At 38.9% G+C, this 21,737-nt stretch overlaps 1 protein-coding gene across 2 annotated transcripts; it reads left to right on the plus strand.

Moving 5' to 3' along the window:
• The first annotated feature begins 63 nt into the window (after positions 1 to 63).
• Positions 64 to 15,912, plus strand: LOC145580152 (hydroxyproline O-galactosyltransferase GALT2-like). Of its 2 annotated transcripts, XM_081637538.1 has the most exons (8): positions 64 to 1,674; positions 9,206 to 9,438; positions 10,842 to 11,132; positions 13,090 to 13,218; positions 13,343 to 13,516; positions 15,113 to 15,220; positions 15,310 to 15,521; positions 15,615 to 15,912. In XM_081637538.1, exons 1-7 carry the CDS (start codon positions 789 to 791, stop codon positions 15,514 to 15,516), a joined length of 2,028 nt encoding a protein of 675 aa, XP_081493664.1. In that variant the 5' UTR covers positions 64 to 788; the 3' UTR covers positions 15,517 to 15,521; positions 15,615 to 15,912. The 2 variants fall into 2 exon arrangements, with proteins under 2 accessions (XP_081493664.1, XP_081493663.1); XM_081637537.1 differs by having other exon boundaries at positions 15,310 to 15,912.
• Positions 15,913 to 21,737: the final 5,825 nt, after the last annotated feature.

The raw sequence follows: 21,737 nt of genomic DNA on the forward strand, positions 1-21,737 counted from the left end.
AAATATTTTGGGACCGTAATTGTAGGCCATCGTGAAGAAGCAACCTCAATTACACGACAGAAGGCGTTCGAAATTGCTGCTTGCTTTTCCAATTCTTCTCAGATTCATACTCTATTTTATTTCCATTTTCTACAGTGCCATTTATAGAATATTTCGCTAAACTCTCTCAAATTCATTTATTCACCATTTTTAGAGGGTTATTTTCTCACATTTTACTACTTCTGGTAACTTTTTTTTCCCAGATGACAGATTATCTAATCACTTTTGATTTAATGCATTTTTTGTTTGCAATTTAAGCATTGTAACCCCATCATTTTCACCTATATAAATGGTCTGCTCATTGGTTGATTTACACGGGTTTCTTTTGATAGCAACAAATTTTGATAGTTTTGGTTGATTTATTGTTGTTCACATGTCAATAATTCCTTATTTCACATTCTTGTAACTGGTGGGTTATGAATGGTATTGAAGATTTTGCGATCGTTTTGGATTTGAGCTTTTTTGCATGCCAGAATTACTGTGTTTTTTTTTTACTTAAATTGGGTAGATTTTGCTTCAATTAGAAATGGGTATGTTTGATTTTAAGCGTTAATGAACAGTTGCTGGTTGATTGTAATTCCTATTGAAGATTTTGTTACCATTTATGATCGTTTCGAGTTTTAAACTTGTGAGAATGCAAGAATTAGTTGGTTTTTTTGGTTAAATTGGGCAGTATGATGGGATGTTTGAAAATTAGGCTTAAATGAAGGATTGCTGTATTTTGCTAGTTTATTGTGTATGAAATAAAAATGAAGAGGCAAAAAGTGGACCTTTCGGGTCCTAAGAGATTTAGATTGTCATACTTTTTGTTGGTTTTAGCTATACTCTACTTGGGTTTTATTGCATTCAAGTTTCCTGAGCTTTTAGAGATTGCTTCTGGATTAAGTGGGGAAGATAGCTATAATAATGTTGGTAAAGTAGGTTTAGATGGTGAAGGTGTGAACAAGGGGTTGGTTATTTCGATTCAAAAAGATACATTTCATAGGAAATTGGAGGATAATCACAACCAAGATTTACAGTTGTCTGATGGGAAATTGTTGGAAAGTGGGTCGCAACCAATTAGACCTCTTAGACATCGATATGGCCGGATCACAAATGGTTCCTTGATGAGGATAAATAGGACCAGTGAGTTGTCTGAATTGGAGAAACTGGCAGATGAGGCTTGGACTTTGGGCTTAAAGGCATTGGAAGAATTGGAAAATTATGATATTGTGGACATAAGTGAGAATACTGCTCTTGAAGGGAAGCCAGAGTCCTGTCCTTCATGGATAGCTACAAGTGGGGAGGATTTGGTGACTCGAGACAATGTCACATTTCTTCCTTGTGGGCTTGCTGCAGGCTCTTCTATTACAGTAGTTGGCACACCACATTATGCTCATCGAGAGTTTGTACCTCAGCTTACAAAATTCAGGAATGGTAATCCCTTGGTCATGGTTTCACAGTTCAGTGTAGAATTGCAGGGGTTAAAATCGGTGGAAGGGGAGGCTCCACCAAAAATTTTGCATCTGAATCCTAGAGTGAGAGGGGATTGGAGTCGCCGAGCAGTCATTGAGCATAACACCTGCTACAGGATGCAATGGGGAAAATCTCACAGATGTGATGGTTCACCGTCAGCGAAGGATGAACATTTTCTCGGTAAGGCAGCTAAGGCTTTCTCTTAAAGTTCAGTTTCTTGTCTGTGTACAACCGTTTCCTTCATTTCACCATAAGGTGTTTAAAGATTAAACACAATAATTAAGGAGTTGTTAGTTAATACATTGGTGTTCAAAAATACTAGTATAACATTGGTACCATAAATGGACATGTAAATACTGTCACATATTCTGTGTATTTAAATATTAAAGTTAGCAAAGATAATAAGTAATGCTTAATGGAGGGATTATTTATCATACTATAGCTTGATACAACGTGTTAGCTCAAGAGGAAGGTACTCATTGTATATTTGTGTAAGGCCTAATGTTAAATTAGGTCTCCAATAATTCTCTGTATTTATCGTTCATAATATTCGGCAACATCACAAAATATATAGACAATAGGATATCAAACGCTAATAGTCCTAAATATCTTAACAAAATATATAACATAATATCTTTTTGTTTTATTATATCTCTTAATACTAGACTCTTAGTATTACAAAAATATCTCATGATAATATTCTCATAATATCATATCAACATATATACATACACATTCCTATCTCAATACCTATGTCTATCACTTTTCACCTTAATAAATTAAATTTTATGGAAAAATAGGTTCACTAAGTTGAGATAAGGACAACCAAGCTCATTTCACAACTTTCCTTAGAAAAAGCTCATTTCACAACCAAAAGTAGGTTTGTATAGTTAGTTATGATAAGAACTTCAAATTAGGGGGTTGATTAAAAGAAAGCCATAGCAGATAGCACTTAAAATTATATGCTGTTGTTTGACAATGAACCAGAATAAGTGGCCACTTTGTACATAATCCGTTCTTGTTTTATTTTAATACCTCTTCATTAGAATAATTGACTATGGTTTTTAGAACTAAATCACTAGCTAATTTATAGTAAATACTTCCTCTGTTTCTTTTTAATTGCAACACTATCCTATTTTGGAAATTGTTAATTATTTGCAACACTTCTATTTTTGACATTTATTTCTCTTTATCTCTCTCCTACCCACATGGGTCCCTCTTATTTTTCTCTCTATCTCTCTCCTCTTCAAAAATTGCTTAGGAGACCGTGAAAATAAAAGTGTTGCAACTATTAAGGCGGAGAAAGTATGTAATAATGGTGGCCGAGTAGGTTTTGATAGAATTATCAAGGTCATTAGTTGTCTCCCACGGACTGTGGGTTGATCTTCTTAGTGCTGGCCCAAGTAGGGATGTCATTGGTGTGCTTTGGGCTTATTAGATAATTGAGGATTTGGTTTATCTTGAATTTGGAGGCTGCAATTATTGGTATATAGATGAATTTCAAAGTTTGAGCTTATAAGTTATATACTTTTGTTTTTGTTATCTTTATTTAATATTGGGCAGTTTAAAAGTACTATAAGAAAGCATGCACATGGTTTAGCAAACTGAAAATTTTAATATTTACTAATTACAATTACAGACTATAAAAAGGAACCTAAAGTAGTAAGAGGACTGTCCTGCAGAATGCATTGCCAACTAAGTTCTATACTAACTATAACCTGGTTCAGAAAATCCTTCCCACCCCCTTCCTTACCTGCCTGCTTGATTGTTTATTTTGCTGAGTGATCATTGTGATGAATCGGGTACAGCAGCCTATGAAGGTGTATACAAGAAGGCACAAGCAACAACAAGTCAGGGGGCAAGATCAAGAGCAGCAACAAAGGCAACAAGGACCACCGCTAAATGATAAAACAAATTAATATTCCTCTAAAAGGTGGTAAGGATGACTGCAGTCACCTTGTCACAGAAAAGGACAAACGCCGCAATGATTAGGGCATTTTTGTAAGTAGTGAGGGTATAAAAGAAAAGGGAATGTAATAGTGATGTATGTTGATTTTGGTGATTAGTAGAGTGTAGCCTAGCAAAACAATAGAGTAGCCTCCAAGAGAGTATCTTGATTGATATTCCATTGTAGCCGCCAAGTTTCAATCTTTCAATTAAAGCCCTCAACTTTCCCCTATTTCCTATTTCCTATCTGTATTCTGCATTTTCTGTTTATTTTGAGCTTGAACAGTGAGTCTATTGCAAACTTGGTATCAGAGCAGTTCGACCTTAACCATGGTAAGCAATCTTTCAACTAGAGTGGATGCCGCAGAGGAAAGACTGGTGACAGTGGAGACGCAACTCGCAGCCATTGAAAGGAAATGCGATTTGCAGGAATCTCACCTTAAGAGTATTGCTGACAAGCTCGGGACCCAGGAAACCACTATAGAAAGAGCGGTGCAGGCGGTAGTGGCCGGTGTCCTGGAGGCCGAGCGAAAGCGATCGGAGAATGTCCTAGCCAGGACCACGGCGAGGTTGGAGGATAGAATCGATCGATTTCGAATCGACCATGAGAGGTTGGCTGCGATTGAGAAGGAGAACAATCTTAAGTTCCGCGAGGAGATGAAGAGAGCCGCCGCTGGTGGTCAAGGCAGTAGACCACCACTTATCAACCAACCCGTGGTGAACTTGGAAGCTGAAGGTAACCAGGGAGAAAATGAACCTCGCAACCCACTCAGGTGGGGGTGGAGGGGAGAAGGCCACTGAGAAGAAGACCCATTCGAGTTTCGGAACTGGCAACCTGGAGGCAATGGGCTCGGCGGTAATGGCAGCCACTGGAAGCATCAGAAGTTGGAGATGCCGGTCTTTGAAGGGACCGACCCGGATAACTAGATCCTCCGGGCCGAGATGAACAGTGGTTGACAGTGGAGCAAGAAGGGACGGTGGAGGAGTATCGTCGGAGGTACATCGAGCTGGCCGCCCCCTTAGAGGGAGTTCCCGAGACCCTCATGCTAGGGCAGTTCACCAATGGTCTCAACACGGAGATCAAGACAAAGTTAAGGATGTTGAATCCTTTTAACCTGGAAGCTGCTATGGAACTTGCAGGCCTAATAGAAGAGAAGAACAGGGTTTGTGCTGCCAAGAAGACTGGACCAGGGCTCCAACGAGCTAGGCCGGCCCAAACCATTTCTAGCAAACCCTACTTCAACAAAGCAAATGGGCCAAGTTTAGTCCAGACCTATGGGGTCCCAAGCCACAACAACCCAACTAAGTTATGGACTAAACCTGCTGAGTCTCAAGCCTCCGTTAATCCACCCTCTAGTTTCACGGGCTATACCCAAGGGCGGAGCTCTGGCTACACCCGACGCCTCACCGATGCGGAAATACAGGAGAGACGAGCAAAAAATTTGTGTTTTAGGTGTGATGAGAAGTGGGCGGTAGGCCACAAGTGTAAGTGGAAAGAGATGAGTGTGTTGCTAGTGGCAGGAGAGGAGGAGACGCCACTTGAGGAGGAGGAAGGAGACGGCGGCGAAGAGGTGGCTGAGGTGTCGCTATGCTCAGTAATAGGGATTTCGAACCCTAAGATGATGAAATTGAGAGGGGAATTAGCTGGAGGTACGGTGGTGGTGATGATTGACCCCGGCACCACCCACAATTTCCTTACAAAGAAGGTGGTGCGCGAGAGGGCCATTCCGGAGGGGCAAGGGGTTTGTAAAGAAGTGAGGTTAAAATTAAATGGTGGAGTCACCATTGTTGAAGAGTTTCTACCGCTCGAACTTGGAAATGTTGATGTGATTCTCGGGGTTCATCGGAGAAGCTAGGGGCAGTCACCACAAATTGGAAGTCCCACACTATGAAGTTTCGAATGGGAGGAATGCCTGTCACCCTTACCGGTGATCCGGCACTTGAAACCACGCAAGTAAGCTTGAAGGCAATGATTCGAAGCTTGTGCAAGGAGGGACAAGGAATTATGGTGGAAATGAGCAAGGTGGAGAAGACCGAGACAGAAACAGGGGAGTAGCAGCCACCTCCCAAATTCCTGGCTGACTTGTTGCGTGAGTTCCTGGAAGTTTTTAAGTTACCTTCCGGGCTGCCTCCTCAAAGAAACCATGAACACTCGATTGTTTTGAAGAATGGCAATGATCCGATCAGTGTACGGCCATATTGGTACCCACAAGTGCAAAAAGATGAAATCGAGAGATTAATACAAGAGATGTTGCAAGCCGGAATTATCCAACCATCAACTAGTCCTTTTTCAAGCCCAGTAATACTTGTAAAGAAGAAAGATGGTTCGTGGAGGTTTTGCGTCGATTATAGGGCCTTGAATAAGGAAACCGTGCCGGATGAGTTTCCAATTCCGGTCATAGATGAGTTACTCGATGAATTGCATGGAGCAAAATGGTTCACGAAATTGGATTTGAAATCCGGTTATCACCAAATAAGGGTTAAACCGGAAGATGTGCATAAGACGGCATTCCGCACGCACGAGGGACACTATGAGTTCCTTGTGATGCCCTTTGGGCTCACAAATGCCCCGGCCACATTCCAATCTCCTATGAATGAAGTATTCAAGCCGTACTTGAGGAAGTTTGTTTTGGTGTTTTTTGACGACATACTAGTGTATAGCAAGGAGGAGGGTGAACACAAGGAGCATGTTCGATTGGTATTGGAACAACTAACAAAGCATAAGTTGTATGCGAATTGGAAGAAATGTGAGTTTGGGAAAAGAGAGGCGGCATACTTGGGTCATGTGATTTCGGAAGAAGGGGTAGCCATGGATATGGACAAGGTGAAGGCTATCTTGGAGTGGGAGGAGCCCAAGAACTTGAGGGAATTACGTGGGTTCCTTGGGTTGACCGGATATTACCGGAAATTTGTGGCTAACTATGCACAAATCGTCGGATCTCTTACCTCACAACTAAAGAAGGATAGCTTTGGGTGGACAAATGAGGCGGCCGAAGCTTTTTCTGCCTTGAAGGCTGCCATGACATCAGCCCCGGTGTTCAGAATGCTGGATTTTCAGCTTGAGTTCATAGTAGAAATGGATGCCTCGGGATTTGGGCTTAGGGCGGTGTTGATGCAACAAGGGAGGCCCATAGCATTCTATAGCAAGCTATTAGGGGTGAGGAATCAAGCCAAGTCCATATAGAAGGAGTTGATGGCAGTGAGTTTGGCGGTGACTAAGTGGCGACATTACATTGCTCGGAAGGCACTTCATTGTTAGGACCGACCGACAAAGCTTACGGTTTCTAACCCAACAAAGAGAGATAGGGAGTGAATATCAACGGTGGATGCGAAGGTTAATGGGAATGGACTTTGAAATCCAATATAGACCCAGGCCGTCCAATCGAGTGGCTGATGCGCTCTCTCGAAAGGGGAGTGTGACAGCCCAATTTGGAGCCTTAATATCCACTTCTTTAGTGGACTGGGCTGAAATGGAGAAGGAGCTTGCTAGTGATCCGTGGTTGAGTGGTCTGAGAAGCAGGATGAGAGAAGAACCTGACAGTTGCTAGGGCTATCACTTAGAAGGTGATAGGGTGATGTACAAGGGCAGGGTAGTCCTCCCAAAAGGGTCGAAATTCATTCCTATTCTCCTACAAGAGTATCATGATACACCTACAGGGGGGCATGAAGGGGAAGTGAAGACCTACCTGAGGTTAGCAGGGGACTGGTTATGGTCAGGGATGAGAAAAAGGGTGGGAGAACATGTTCAACAATGTGCTATTTGCCAGCAAAGTAAGCCTTCACAACAAGCATCCGCGGGATTACTTCAGCCACTCCCAATTCCAGATGCCGTATGGGATGAAATTAGCATGGGTTTTATAGAAGGGCTGCCGCTCTCGAAAGGACTGAACTCAATTTTAGTAGTGGTGGACAGATTGTCGAAGTACAGTCACTTCTTGGGGTTGAGACACCCATTCAATGCTCTGAAAGTTGCAGATATATTTGTGCGAGAAGTGGTCAGACTCCATGGGTTTCCCTCATCAATTGTCTCTGACCGAGACAAGGTATTCATGAGTGTCTTTTGGAAAGAACTCTACCGTTTACAAGGTACCCACCTCAAGAGAAGCACCGCCTATCACCCTCAAACGGATGGCCAAATGGAAGTGGTTAACAAATGTTTGGAAACTTACCTCCGATGTTTTGTGGCTAGTCAACCAAAATCTTGGGCTCTATGGTTGCCATGGGCTGAATATTCTTACAATACGTCTTCCCACACCTCTACTAATATGACACCCTTCAAGGTGGTCTATGGTAGAGACCCCCCGAAACTTTGGAAGGTGAAACCAGGTTCAACTGGAGTGAAGAGTTTGGAGGAAGGGCTTCTTGAACGAGATCTGATTTTGGATGAACTGAAAATGAACCTCAATCGGGCTCAACAATTGATGAAGGCCAATGCTGATGGCCATAGGAGAGATGTGGAGTTCTCAGTGGGTGATTGGGTGTTCCTCAAGTTGCAGCCCTATCACCAACAGACCATTGCTAAAAGACCACATGAGAAGCTAGCTGCACGTTTCTGCGGACCCTTTGAGGTTTTGCAGAGGGTTGGCAAGGTGGCATACCGTTTGAAACTGCCAGAAGAGAGCAGGGTGCATCCTGTATTTCATGTGTCACAGCTGAAAAGAGCTGTTGGTAACATTCCTGTCAGCCCCACCCTTCCTACTCTGACTGCTGACTTGGAGTTAGTGGCTGAACCTGAAGCAGTCTTGGATGTGAGAGAGAGAACAGCAGGTGGCAAAACCATCACTGAAGTGCTGCTGAAATGGCAGAATTTGCCTGAATTTGAAGCCACTTGGGAGGACTTTGATACTATCAACCTCAGATTTCCATCCTTTCACCTTGAGGACAAGGTGAATGTTCCGGGGGGAGTAATGTGATGAATCGGGTACAGCAGCCTATGAAGGTGTATACAAGAAGGCACAAGAAACAACAAGTCAGGGGGCAAGATCAAGAGCAGCAACAAAGGCAACAAGGACCACAGCTAAATGACAAAACAAATTAATATTCCTCTAAAAGGTGGTAAGGATGACTGCAGTCACCTTGTCACAGAAAAGGACAAAGGCCGCAATGATTAGGGCATTTTTGTAAGAAGTAGTGAGGGTATAAAAGAAAAGGGAATGTAATAGTGATGTATGTTGATTTTGGTGATTAGTAGAGTGTAGCCTAGCAATAGAACAGTAGAGTAGCCTCCAAGAGAGTATCTTGATTGATATTCCATTGTAGCCGCCAAGTTTCAATCTTTCAATTAAAGCCCTCAACTTTCCCCTATTTCCTATCTGTATTCTGCATTTTCTGTTTATTTTGAGCTTGAACGGTAGTCTATTGCAATCATCCCCTCACCTTCCTCTGCCTCCTTCAAAGGATGATTGGTAAAAAATTAGTCCATTAGAGTCTTGTAGCAATCCATCATTAATGAAGCGGTTTCCACTCCTTTCTTTGCTCATTTGCCTTTCTTCCTCCCCTGAGTAGAGTGTCTTAACCAAACAGTCAATTCCATCAACAATTAACAGAATTTTTATGTAGTGTATCAATTGGCTGTCTTCCATTTCTTAGCATCGATCCTAAAAGTCAATCCCATTTTTTCATCAGCTGAATAATACTGAAGATATGATGTAGGTGTTGCAAGGTAAAGCAGATATGCAACAACCAATGACTTTGTGTCAGCTATCTTGCCTGCTCTAATGTTATGGGTTAGGAATTATTAAAGTTAAAATGTGCTTTTTCACAGTTGATGGACACAAGAGATGTGAAAAGTGGATGTCAAGTGATGTGGTTGATCCCAAGGAGTCCAAAACGACCTCATGGTTCAAGCGATTTATAGGTCGCAAGCATAAACCAGAATTACTTTGGCCATTTCCTTTTGCAGAGGGTAAAATGTTTATCCTCACTATCCGTGCTGGCATTGAAGGATATCATATCAATGTTGGGGGTCGACATGTTTCCTCATTTCCCTACCGAATGGTATGTCACTTGCAATTTTTATTTCATTAAAAATCTTGTTAGTTATATAATTTTGTCTTATGTGATTTCCTACTTTATGGTCAGCTAGCCTGTAAATAACTGTAAAAGTATCGCTTTAAATTTTGCTCAAGGCACAAGGTGTAATTTATAGAACCACTAAATGATCTTTGCTAGAATTAGTTTTATCATGTATAATCAATGGTGAGCCAGTACGTCCCATTTGCCAAGCCACGAGCCTTAATTATGATTTATGAAGTGATTGAAGTCATGTTTTTGTATGACCATATCAACTTAATTAAGTTGGTTCTGATTTGCGGGTAATTAAGGGTATTTGCCACAGATTTTTTTTTTTTTTTCTCCCAATATGCTCGTCTCCCTTTTCGTGCAAAGGATTCTACTCTCTTGTCTGCTAGTTCTGTCTTTCATTGTTCTTTACTTTCCTTTTTCATTCCATCTGGCTCATAAAATTGATTGCATATTCTAAGATATCCTGCTCTATCTTTGATAATCTTCATTATGTTATCTTTTAACTGTTTTCTCATATTCAAGTTTGTATTTCATATTCCCTCTGTCATGGCTTAATTGCACCCATTCCTTAGAGTCGTCCCAGATTGCTTGCAATACATCTACAAAGGGAAAGGACCCACTATTTACTTATTTCTCTTACTCACATTTGAATAACTTTACTTACTCCCTCCGTCCCTAAATTACATTCCAATTTCTAGCATTTATTCCTCACATAATAGAGAGAAGTAGGAATGTAATTTAGGGATGGAGGGAGTACTTCTTACTAAAAAAAATCAGAATAAAAAGATTCCAACTCACACCTCTTAAAAAACAAGGGCAGACTTCCCTCTTTAACTTTTTTTTTTTTAAAAAAAAAACTCCACTACAAAAGCATTTTGATTGTTCTTCATAATCTCATGCCTCGGTCAAACTAGTGCGACTAATTCAGGATGAAGAGAGTAATTATTTACTACTATTACTAAAGTTTTGGACATACTTCTCTGGTACTATCAAGATTCGTGTATTTTTGAACTAAAAAAAAAATTCAACTGTTGCTGTTTACTCTGAAATTTGCAGAAAATGTAATCTGTTCTTTGTGCCACTTGTTTTTCATCTTTGAAGTTCAATATAATTCCCACTGTGCATGTTAATACTTTTCAGCGAATATGAATGGTATCTGGCTATGAAGTTGGCTTGAGAAGTTGTGCATGTAAATTTAAGGGTTACTCTCGCTTATTACATTTTTTAAACGTTATATTCTGTTTGTTGCGCCCCAAGGTTATTCACTTTTCGTATCATGATAAACCATTTGCCGGCTTTGATTTTGATGTGTTTTGGTCTAATATTTATGGCACATCCATTAATGAGCATGAGTGCTGACTTTCATCGTTATTCAGGGATTCACTCTTGAAGATGCAACTGGTTTAGCAGTGCAAGGTGATGTGGATGTTCATTTCATTTATGTGACTTCACTACCTTCTACTCATCCCAGTTGCTCTCCGCAACAAGTATTGGAGATGTCAGCAAAATGGAAAGCTCCCCCTTTGCCCAAGAAACCTATTCGACTTTTCATTGGTGTACTTTCAGCTACCAATCATTTTGCAGAACGCATGGCAGTGAGAAAAACATGGATGCAATCTCCAGAGATCAAGTCTTCAAGTGTAGCTGTCCGTTTTTTTGTTGCATTGGTAACTATGCTTACCTGCAAGAATTCAGATTAAACTATGAAGAATGCTGTTCATTTTTCTTTCCTGCTGCTTATACTTCTCCTTTTCCAAGTATTGGCCGAACGTAAACTCTGCATCTTATTTCACACGCATGCCCTGCAAGTTAATGTTGTTGCATGAGAGTGTCATCATGCTAGTTCAGGTTGTGCTGAGTTACAACTTTTTGGCAATTTCATCTAGTTTGCTGTCACACTGAAATGAAAGAATGAGGATTACTAGTTGACCTGATTCTTGTATGAAATAGACAGTAGACTTGATCTTGAAACATAACATGGGTTATAAAAATTCTTTCAAATTTGCAATTAGGATTATAATATTTTATGAGTAAATATTGACACTGAAGTGCAACTTAAAAAGATAACCTAGTCCTTAATTAGATGATTGTAGCAAAATTTTATTTGGCTAAATTCTGATGGCTTATTCATCCTATATTGCATTGGGATCTCTGTCATCTACCTTCTAGATTATATTCTTACCCTGCCATTTGTATTAACAAGAAAGTCTGGCAATTGATGTCCAAGTTTTCCCTCTGTCCGATAAAGTATGTTAATTTGTTATAATATGTTATTGACTGTTAGCTATTCTTTCTAGAGATTATACCGCATTTATTGACTATGATCTTGCCTTCTGTTGAGTTCTTAATTAACTGAAAGTTTTGCTCCCGATATTTTAGCTCTCCTTTTGGTTCTGATTGGAGTAAAATGTCATTATCAGTTTATCACATCATGCAGATGTTTTTTTTTTTTTTTTTTTTTTTTTTTTTTTTTGCATGATGATGTTAATGCTAGAAATTTGTGACTGTTATTTTTGTAGTTGCACCAAATTCCACAAAATTATGGAGAACTGCCGTATATGCTCTTTGTGGATTAAAAGTCCTTTACCTTAGCCTTTTTTTTTTAGGTCTGGCCTTTGTAATCTCCTTCAGGATGAAAAGAAGGAAAATTCTACCAATTTATTATATTTCTCATTACAAGTTCTTTTCTTGTACTGACATTTCAAGTTGAATGCTGCCATCCTTACAAATTTCAATGTTGATAATCATAAGTTACCAGCGTTGCCAGAATTTTTATAATGTATTTGATTTCCCAAAAAAAAAAAAAAGAAAAAAAGATAGATAATACATTCCTGTTTCTTTCATCTCCTTTGTTTCCCTAAATTTTTTATGACGCTTGAGGGAGACTACATTTAGGTGTTGTTTGGTTACACTAATTTCCCATGGGCACACAAAATTCCTTGAAAATGCAAAAGTGGTTAGTTGTTTGGTTAACCAAAAAAGTGCAAAATGGAGGAAGTTAGAATTCCATGGGAATTTGAAGTTCCCACATAATGTAGGAATTGAATTACCTAGGTCCCCCTTGGTCATTCAAAATTTCCATGAATTGTGATTTCCCTAATATTTACCAAACAAGTTAGATTAATTTCCTAGGAATTGCATGAATGAAATAACTTCTCATGAATTGTAAATTACCATGGGAAGTTATTTTCCATTGCAACCAAACAAGGCCTTAATGTTAATGGGGCTTGAATTTCTCTGTTTTCCTTTTTTCCTGCTCATAGCTGAACTAGCAAATTTTTCTTGGTGAAATGCTAGTTACATTATATATTAGTGACTGATGTATCTTCTTTTTTCTTATTCAAAAGTGTTTGCACACAAGCGAATTCCTTGAGCTATAGATTTACTCAAGAAATTGTTGATGTCATTTGTCCCAGTTCAATGTTTCAAGTATTCTGCTTTGTCTTTTACCTTTTTTTTTAAAAACAAAATTATTTATTTTTTGAGGAATGCTTTCGTCTTTTACCCGATTTAGTGTAGTAACTATAATTTCAATGCTTTACTTTCAATTCATTGGGCGTCTTTATGGTTTTCCTGTTTATTTTCCTCTATATTACTTCGTTACCTATTATAATGTCTCTGCAGAGTCAACGAAAGGAGGTCAATGCAGTTTTGAAGAAAGAAGCTGCCTATTTTGGTGATATTGTGATTTTGCCTTTCCTTGATCGTTATGAACTTGTAGTTCTTAAAACAATTGCTATATGCGAGTATGGGGTGAGCTATCTTTCTTCTAGAGTTCATCATTGAGGGATTTTTTTTTAATCGTAATTGCTTGCAAACCCTCGAATGCTTTGTGCATTTTCCTCTGTCTCTTAAAGGCTAATTAATCATACTTCAGGTTCAAAATGTTACTGCTGCATACATAATGAAATGTGATGATGACACATTTGTGAGATTGGACGTTGTTCTGAAACAAATTGAGGCTATTGCTCCAGAGAAGTCTCTTTACATGGGGAATTTAAATCTCTTACACCGACCTCTTAGACGTGGAAAATGGGCAGTCTCTTTCAAGGTACAAATTCTTGATTACAGTAACTTTGATTCTTGCAGTATTAAATGACAAGATAGTAATTTTGCAGTACCTGTAATCTTTCTGTTGTGAGAAGTATGATGCAACTATTAGTGTAAAATATCAAATGCTATATAATTTGTATAAAAAAAATGAAGAGATGGAGGGAGAAATATTGGTCTTATGTGGAATTGGATCAGCCTCATCCATTTAAAATTGAATGCTATTGCAAAACTATGAAGTTCTATGTGCAATTTGCTCAGAATTTCTTCGTTTAGGTTTCAGATCATTCCCTAGAGTCGGCAAATCAAGATGATACACTGTCTCTTTATTGTTCCTCTTTTCTTATTGAAATCATCTATTAGTTTAACTTTTTATTTAATTTAGGCACTTTGATGTGGATCACTGGGTTTGTTTTCAATATTCTTGGGACTTTGGTAGGAACCTTCTTTATGAGGCACGGGTGTATTTAGGTTGTTGTATCTCAAGGCATTTACATTTGTTAAAGAAAGAAAATGGATCACTGATATTTTGGAGCAGGCAACAAGATATTGGATTTCAACTGAACTATTGGGCAATATATTATGCTTGAATTTATCACTCTTTGATGGATCAGTACCTTCTGATTAGCTTGCAGCATTTTGAATATGCATGGCTCGCTTAAGCATTTTGAATATGCACTAGCGCAACAGGAGATCCTAGACCTAGGTGAAAGCATAGGCTTGAAGGATGTGCCTCCTGAATTCTTCTGTCAGAACCAAAATATTAGGACTGAGGTGAAATTATTGCAGCCTGGCCTTAGTGCACCTCATTGAAAACACTTTCCCAGGGTCTTTCTCAGCGCTTGGATGGCAGGGGCTTGAGTTTAAGTTTTTAGAAGTTTTCTCACCTCATTGAAGTTCAAAAACTGAATCCAACTGCTTCACTGGATTCACAACATAAGTCTATGCCCCTCAGGCTGCGTGCAATTCAGACTTCCCCTCAGATACCCTGTAGTTGAATTTCAATGTGACTTGGAATTGTTGGAAAAGTAAAAGATCAAGTTATCATGCTTGTGCATGAGAGATGGTGTCATTAATGATTGATCCCACTTCTGCTTTGACAACAACTCTTAATGCAATCAAGTATAAAGTCCTGGAAACAATTCCATAAATGTACTCATCTTGAAGAATGAGGGCCCTGAAACCTCATGGAAGCCTAATATCTATTGTTTAATATTCAGCAGCAGTTGGGCACTCATTGACAACATAACATTGGTATTGACTTATTATACAAAGTATAAGTTTTTTTTTTCATTGTGGTTTTAAAATGCTAATTTTTTTTAACTAACCTTTTATTTGTATCATTATGTGTTTCAGCACCTTAAAAGTTTTCTATGCCTGATATGAGTGTACCGCCTATACAACAATAGAGAATCACAAATATGTAGATCAGTTGTATGTTTTTTTATTACTATCATGTGGAGTTTATATCACGTACATTTCATCCAACAATGATTGCTTCTCAATCTTCTACAGTGGTTGTAGTGGGCTGGCTGAGCGTTTGATAATAATATGTTTGCTATTTTCCATGCTTAAAGAGATCGTCCTTGTGTAACAGGAGTGGCCAGAAGAAATATATCCTCCTTATGCTAATGGCCCAGCTTATATAATCTCAAATGATATTGCTAGATTCGTTGGAGATCAGCATGCAAACCAAGGCTTAAGGGTCAGTGGCATCAATTGTTGTATTATTTTACTTCCCATATAGCAGTCTGCCAAATTAAGGCTAGCTAATTTCTCGAATGTTGCTTGCAGTTGTTCAAGATGGAAGATGTCAGCATGGGCATGTGGGTTCAGCAGTTCAACAGTTCTCAACAAGTCCAATATTCCCACAACTGGAAGTTTTGCCAGTATGGGTGCATGCAAGGCTATTATACTGCACATTACCAATCCCCAAGACAGATGCTTTGCTTGTGGGCTCATCTAGCCAAGGGCCGTCCTTTTTGCTGCAATTTCAGATGAAATTGGTAAGAACTTGATGCAACAACTTTGTGCAATTCCTATTCATCGTGTTACTAAAAATTTGCCAAATTTTGGTCTGTCGGTATCTGGATATGAAGACGACTGCTTGTTATGAGCACCTGATATTCTCATAAGAGCAGGAAAATTTTGATTGAAAATCAGTGATCACAACAACTTTGATTATGATACATCCTTCATGGTATCTTCTTTAATGACTTCGAGTTGTATCACATTATTGTACAAGCAGGGAAAATATATTAGAAATTGTTGATGGCCCCTGTCCATTATTTGTGTCCATGAGGCCTATTGTTTAAATACTCAAGACATGTATACATGCTATTGTATATGCTTCATAGCCATTAAGGTATATAATATTTTGGTCAATAGTTTTGTCAATGGCTTAGCCAAGGGCCCGTGGGTACCCCTAGGTACGAAAGGACTGGCATTAGAAAGATGATGTGCAGTTTTCAAAGGAGTTCATCATTCCAAATATAGCAAGGGTTCGGTGTCAGTAGAATCTAACAATAGAGGACTTGAGAAGAGGGTCTAGTGAATCTGATAATTTGCTTGTATATGCATTATTGGGTTGAACAATGGATTTCATTTGTTACAATCGGTTCTCAAATCTGTATGTACCTGTGCAGCTACTTGGCATGGAATAGGAAATGCAAAAATGACAAGTTACAAACATGCATTTTTAAATTAAATACAACTTATACAATATCTTGTTAATTTTACTAAAGTTGACGTAATATATTGTGAAAATATGTCATCTCCATTTTTTTTTTTTTTTTTTTTTTTTTAAATTTTCTTTTGGTGCAACTAATATGTCATCTCTACTTGATTGTCCCATTTACTATTTGTGGTTCACTAAACAAATTTGACCATTTGTAAATATTAGACCTGAATAGTTGATTTTATACCTTTGACAAAGTTGACTAAAGTAATGGATCATTTAAAAGAAGAGAAATTGTTCCGTGTATCTTGAGGTTTTAAAAAATGCATCGTGTATCTGTGAAAATTTTTAAATGCACCGTGTACTCTTGATGTCTGTAAAAAAATGTACCAAATACCCTAATTAACTAACAAATGCACATATCATTGACTTATCAAATTAAAATCATGATCACACACCGATTCCCTTATAGTACTTTACTAGGTTAGGTCCGTGCCACGCACGGTTAATTTAATTACTCCACGATTTCTGTAGGTAAATTAATTTATGAAATAAAAATTGCGTAGCATTCGCTGTTGGAAGCGTTCAATCAAAAGAGGCAAATAATGATCTTGTGCAATAAGAAAGATAAATTAGTATCCCTCTAAATCATGTTTTATGAAAAGGGGAAAAAAAAGTCATAATCTTAATTAATTTATACTCTCTATAAATAGTCCATATGAAATTAGTTGACGTAGACAGATTGATTCATTACATTATTATTCGGTTTATGAAAATAAAGAAAAAACCATACTATATACAAAAAAAAAAACAATTTGAACAATAATTGAGTAGTCCATTTATTCAACTATTATTAAAAATTAAAAATTTTGTACGCGCCCCACGCAAAAGAACAAAACCCCCAAACCAGCCCATAGTTTTTCCAAAACCAGCTTTCCCTCTAACGTCCTCCGATGGACCGCCGACGATTAGAGTAGTGTTTGATGCATCAATCGTCACCCTTGTCGCCTATTCTAAGGAGCGCGTTTCTTGGTACCGGCGGCGATTCGATAGACGGTTGTCCAACCGCTTTATCTCACTTACCGAGTTTGAGCCCTGCCGGATCTTAGTGTGGGTGCTCAAGGTGAGCTGTTGACCCTGGTCTGGCCCGTTACCATTGCCTTCTTCTGTCTTGGTGGTGGTGCCTCGACCTGGACTGGTCACTAGTGGGGGTGGCTATTACTGGTTTATAATTAGGCCTGGCCAATTGGCCATCGCCGTTGTCCCCCTTTGTGGGTTACTCTTGTTCTATTTTGTATGTTTTGTTTGTTTATTGTGAACCAGTTAATTTTTTTCTTTCTTTAGAAGTTGCTATGGATTGCCGAATTTTAATGAGTGCCCTTTCGTATACCCATTTGAACGATGATTATGACGAAAGCATTGTAAGCTTTGCCAAGAATAATTGCTCTCGGAACATCCTCAATCAAGCTAAGGTTTTGAAGGAGGAGGGCAATTCTCACTTCAAGAAAGGTGAAATCGTTCTTGCTGGGGCTAAGTATGATAGAGGACTTAAATTTTTGCGCTTTGTTCTGCCTCAAAACGAAGATGATTGTGTTTTTCTTTGGAACCTTGTCAAATCCCTTGAGTTAAACCTTGCAGCTTGTGCCTTAAAAGTCTGTGAAACTAAGGAGCTCTGCTCATTAGTCATTAAGCTTGATGGTAACAATCCTAGCTCTTTACAGAAGGGCTTTAGCTGAGATCAAGCTCTATTGATCTCAATCAACTTGAAGAAGCCCATGAAGACCTTACCAAAGCAGCTAAGGCTGAGCCTAACAACCCGGACATCCTTCGTGAGATGGAAAGGTGGAGGGGTTGAGAAGCAAAGCGAACAAGATCAAGGGCGAGGAGTACTACAGACACTGAATTGTCTGACACCATCTTACCCGCCATGGAAGTTGTTAGTTAGACGACAATATAGAGCCTTATCACTACATCGAATGATTTTATCCCTATAAAAAAAGGGGATGATGATGCTACTAGCCCTCTAAACAACAAGGATTCTAGACAAGCCAAGGAGAAGGGTCCGAGGAAATTTCATATATTCAGCAACGGTTTGAGAAGTAATGAGTCCCTTAGATTTTCGAGTTGTCTTACTCGGATCTCTGCTAAGGGAAAACCCTTAAGTTTCTGTAAACATTTTGCTACCTCATGGATGACTGTACTAGTGAAGGAAAAGACCACCTATGATGGGCGTCTTGATTCTCACAAGGTCAAGGACTACAAATTTCCTGAAACCTTGTTCACGCCTTCTAAGATGGGGGATCCAAAAAGAGGAATCGCGCCAGAAAGGACAAAAAGAAAAAGGCCAAGCGACTCCAAGATGCTGCCTTGGTCAGCCACGTTTTTGGTCTTTCCAAGCCCAACACTGCTACCGTTGAGAAGTTAGATGATCATTCATCCACAAGCCTAACTTCTAGCAGTATTGAGGTGATGAGTGTCATTTATGGGACTCATTTAACCTCTTTTAGGATGAATTTTCATTGTTTCTATGTCTCTTTTATCTCTTTTTCTTTAGTTTTATTTGATATTTCTCTATTTTGTATTTTCTTTAGTTGTTTTCCCATTTTCTTGCATTTCTTGGTTTATTTTGCTTTTTCTCTTTTATTTGTTTGCTTTTCTTTGATTTTAGGAGATTGGTGACATCTAAGGAACCAAATGACCTTCTCTCGAGATTTGCAAAGCTTAAGGTGCAAGCTGGTTCCTCCCCTTGAAGCTCAAAAGTGAAGGTATGCAAAAGTCAAGTTTTCAAGGCCGCGCTCTCATGCTGCATGGGCATCAAAATCAGTGTTGAATCCACCATAAAGACCTTTGGAGACTGCCACCCCCAACATGTAACAAGTGGAGCGCACGGAAGCATCAACGATCGCACGAGAAGGAGGTGCCCTGCTCCCAGGCGCGGGCGCGTAGATCTGTGGCGCGGGTGCACAACCTTCCTTCCGTACCCATTTCTTTGTGGCCGCGCACGTAGAGGAGAGGACGCGCCTATTTGGGTTCTTTTTGGACGTGTAACTAACTCCTTTTTTGTTAGTGTAGGGAATATTTCAAGCATCCCACACTTGAGCCCCACTGTGATCATACACTTAAGCATGATGGCGTCCAAAGGGAAGGAAGCTAGAGTAAAAGAGTCGCCAACAAGTTTTAGGAACTTGTAAACCGTTTACTGGGTGAAGATTACACCCCTTAACGATCCAGGAGATCGTCAACTCCAAAAGGTCTTGAACCAAATAGGGTTCCGGGATGAAGGTACAAATCCAACCTAAAAAATATTGAACATGCCCTAAAAAGGCATCTACTTCATTCTTCTCGTATTCATGTGTGCTTTCTGACTAACATGCAATCAACAGATTAACCCTAAACCTATTTATCTATGTTGGTTGAATTTAATGCACAAGCAAAACTATTATTGGCGATCACTTGAATTATAATCATATTAGCCCTAAACAAGATTATTAATTATCTTATTAAGCGTGATTACAAGTACAAATTCCCTTTAAACATGCATAAAAGGCGTGATCAAGCAATAACAATAAATAAGCATCAAGCAACATAATAACAAAAATAACAATCATCATAATAATAATCATTATAACAATCATCATAATTATCATAATCATGTTAAAGAATAATATTAATAGCAAGATCCTAGGCATGATACTAACAAGATTAATAACAAACCCTAGCATGTCGCTAAACAATAAAAATCAAAGCTTTAGCCCTAACATGATACTAACATGATATTGATATGATATTAGAAAGCAATAATAACATCCTAACATGACACTAGGAATTAAGTAAATTTAAACATGCTTTCTACAAGAATAGAGCAACAAGATTACATACTTTGATGCCTCGTATCTCTTTCTAATAACAAAAAACACGCGTTAGTAACTTCAAGGAAAATATAAAATCAAAGAATTAAATTAAATAATTGGAATAGAGATTTGGGACCAAACCCTCATAAATTATAACCTTTCACGTCTAGGGCGAAGGCAACTTCGAACTTGGCTAGGTGTGTCTAGTGCTAATGTATGAGGAATTTTGTAAGAGGGAAGGTTTAGAAAAAGAATAGAGAGATAGAAAGCTTCTAGCTTTAGAGAGAGAAAGATGATGATGATTGAGTATTGATGATTGTTGATGATTGTGAATTGTTTGATGAATAAAAACGGAGGTTCAGGACCCTATTTATAAGAAAAACAGTCCGAAAATAGGTAGAATTTGATAAGGAATAAAACTGCACGCTGTCGCTGCAAAACCGACCTTGTCGCCAGGCGACAGGGTCTGTCGCGTGGCGACAGCCTGGATTCCTACGCGCTTTCAAACACGGAGTCAACATATGAATCAAAATTGATTTGTAAAATCCGTATGAAAACTGAAATCGTATTTTTCATAAAATAATATTTTATTCCAAATAAAACTTTATCAAAATCTAATTATTAATTCTAATCTTATTAGGATTAAAGAGAACCTTCTAGAGAATTTTAGAAGACTATAATCAATTCTAATAACTTTAGGAATAATAATTAACATTGGGCCCTCCTCTAGATCATTGGGCCGCATGTAAAGATCAAACCGGGCCTAGTTTAGTATTTTGGCCATAACTTCCTCATTATTCATTGGAATTGGGCTTATAATATATCGTTGGAAAGCTCTTTGCAAGCCCCATCCAACTACACTATTATTGGACCCTTGTCGTGGACCAAACTAAACTGGATAGGCTGTTTTCATAAAATAAAGTTGTTTTTCGAAAATAAAAAGAAAGAATTTTTAATAAAAATTAACCGCAACACGTGACCTTTCACACTTTCACCTCGTTCGATAATCATTCGACATGAAAGATATTCATCACTGGGTTTGGTTTTGGGGAGACACATTTGGGTGTCTACAGAAGCCCCCACTTTGACTGAGTTTGGAGAAACGCAAGTTTCAAAAACGAAAGTCAAAGTAGCGATAGGGACGGAGAATGATTCAGAATGTTCTGCGATCCTAAATCATTCTTGTAACACCGATACCTGCAAACTAGCGTTAGTTAAACAGATAAAAGAGTTAAGAAACGCGTATCTTGCACCGTTGAGCACATGTCTCTAGAGTAACCGATTTTTGTTGCATTTGAAGAAGACCGCTCTGCTTGTAGCTGCCTCCTATTTCATCGAAAACGACTCTGCTTGTAGTCATTCTCCGCCGCTTGTGACCATCTTCCACATCCTAGGGAACACGATCGAAGATAACTCTGCTTGTAGCCATCTTCAGTTTTTTGTGACCATCTTCCACATCCTAGGGAACACGATCGAAGACAACTTTGCTTCTAGCCATCGTCAGTTTTTTTTTGTGATCATCTTCCACATCCTGGGAACACGATCGAAGACAACTCTTCTTGTAGCCATCTTTAGTTTTTTTGTGACCATCTTCCACAGCCTAGGGAACACGATCGAAGATAACTCTGTTTGTAACCATCTTCAATTTTTTTTTGTGACCATCTTCCACATCCTAGGGAACACGATCGAAACAA

This window comes from Chenopodium album, chromosome 14 (assembly GCF_948465745.1).
Source record: "Chenopodium album chromosome 14, dcCheAlbu1.1, whole genome shotgun sequence".
Classification (NCBI taxonomy): domain Eukaryota; kingdom Viridiplantae; phylum Streptophyta; class Magnoliopsida; order Caryophyllales; family Amaranthaceae; genus Chenopodium; species Chenopodium album.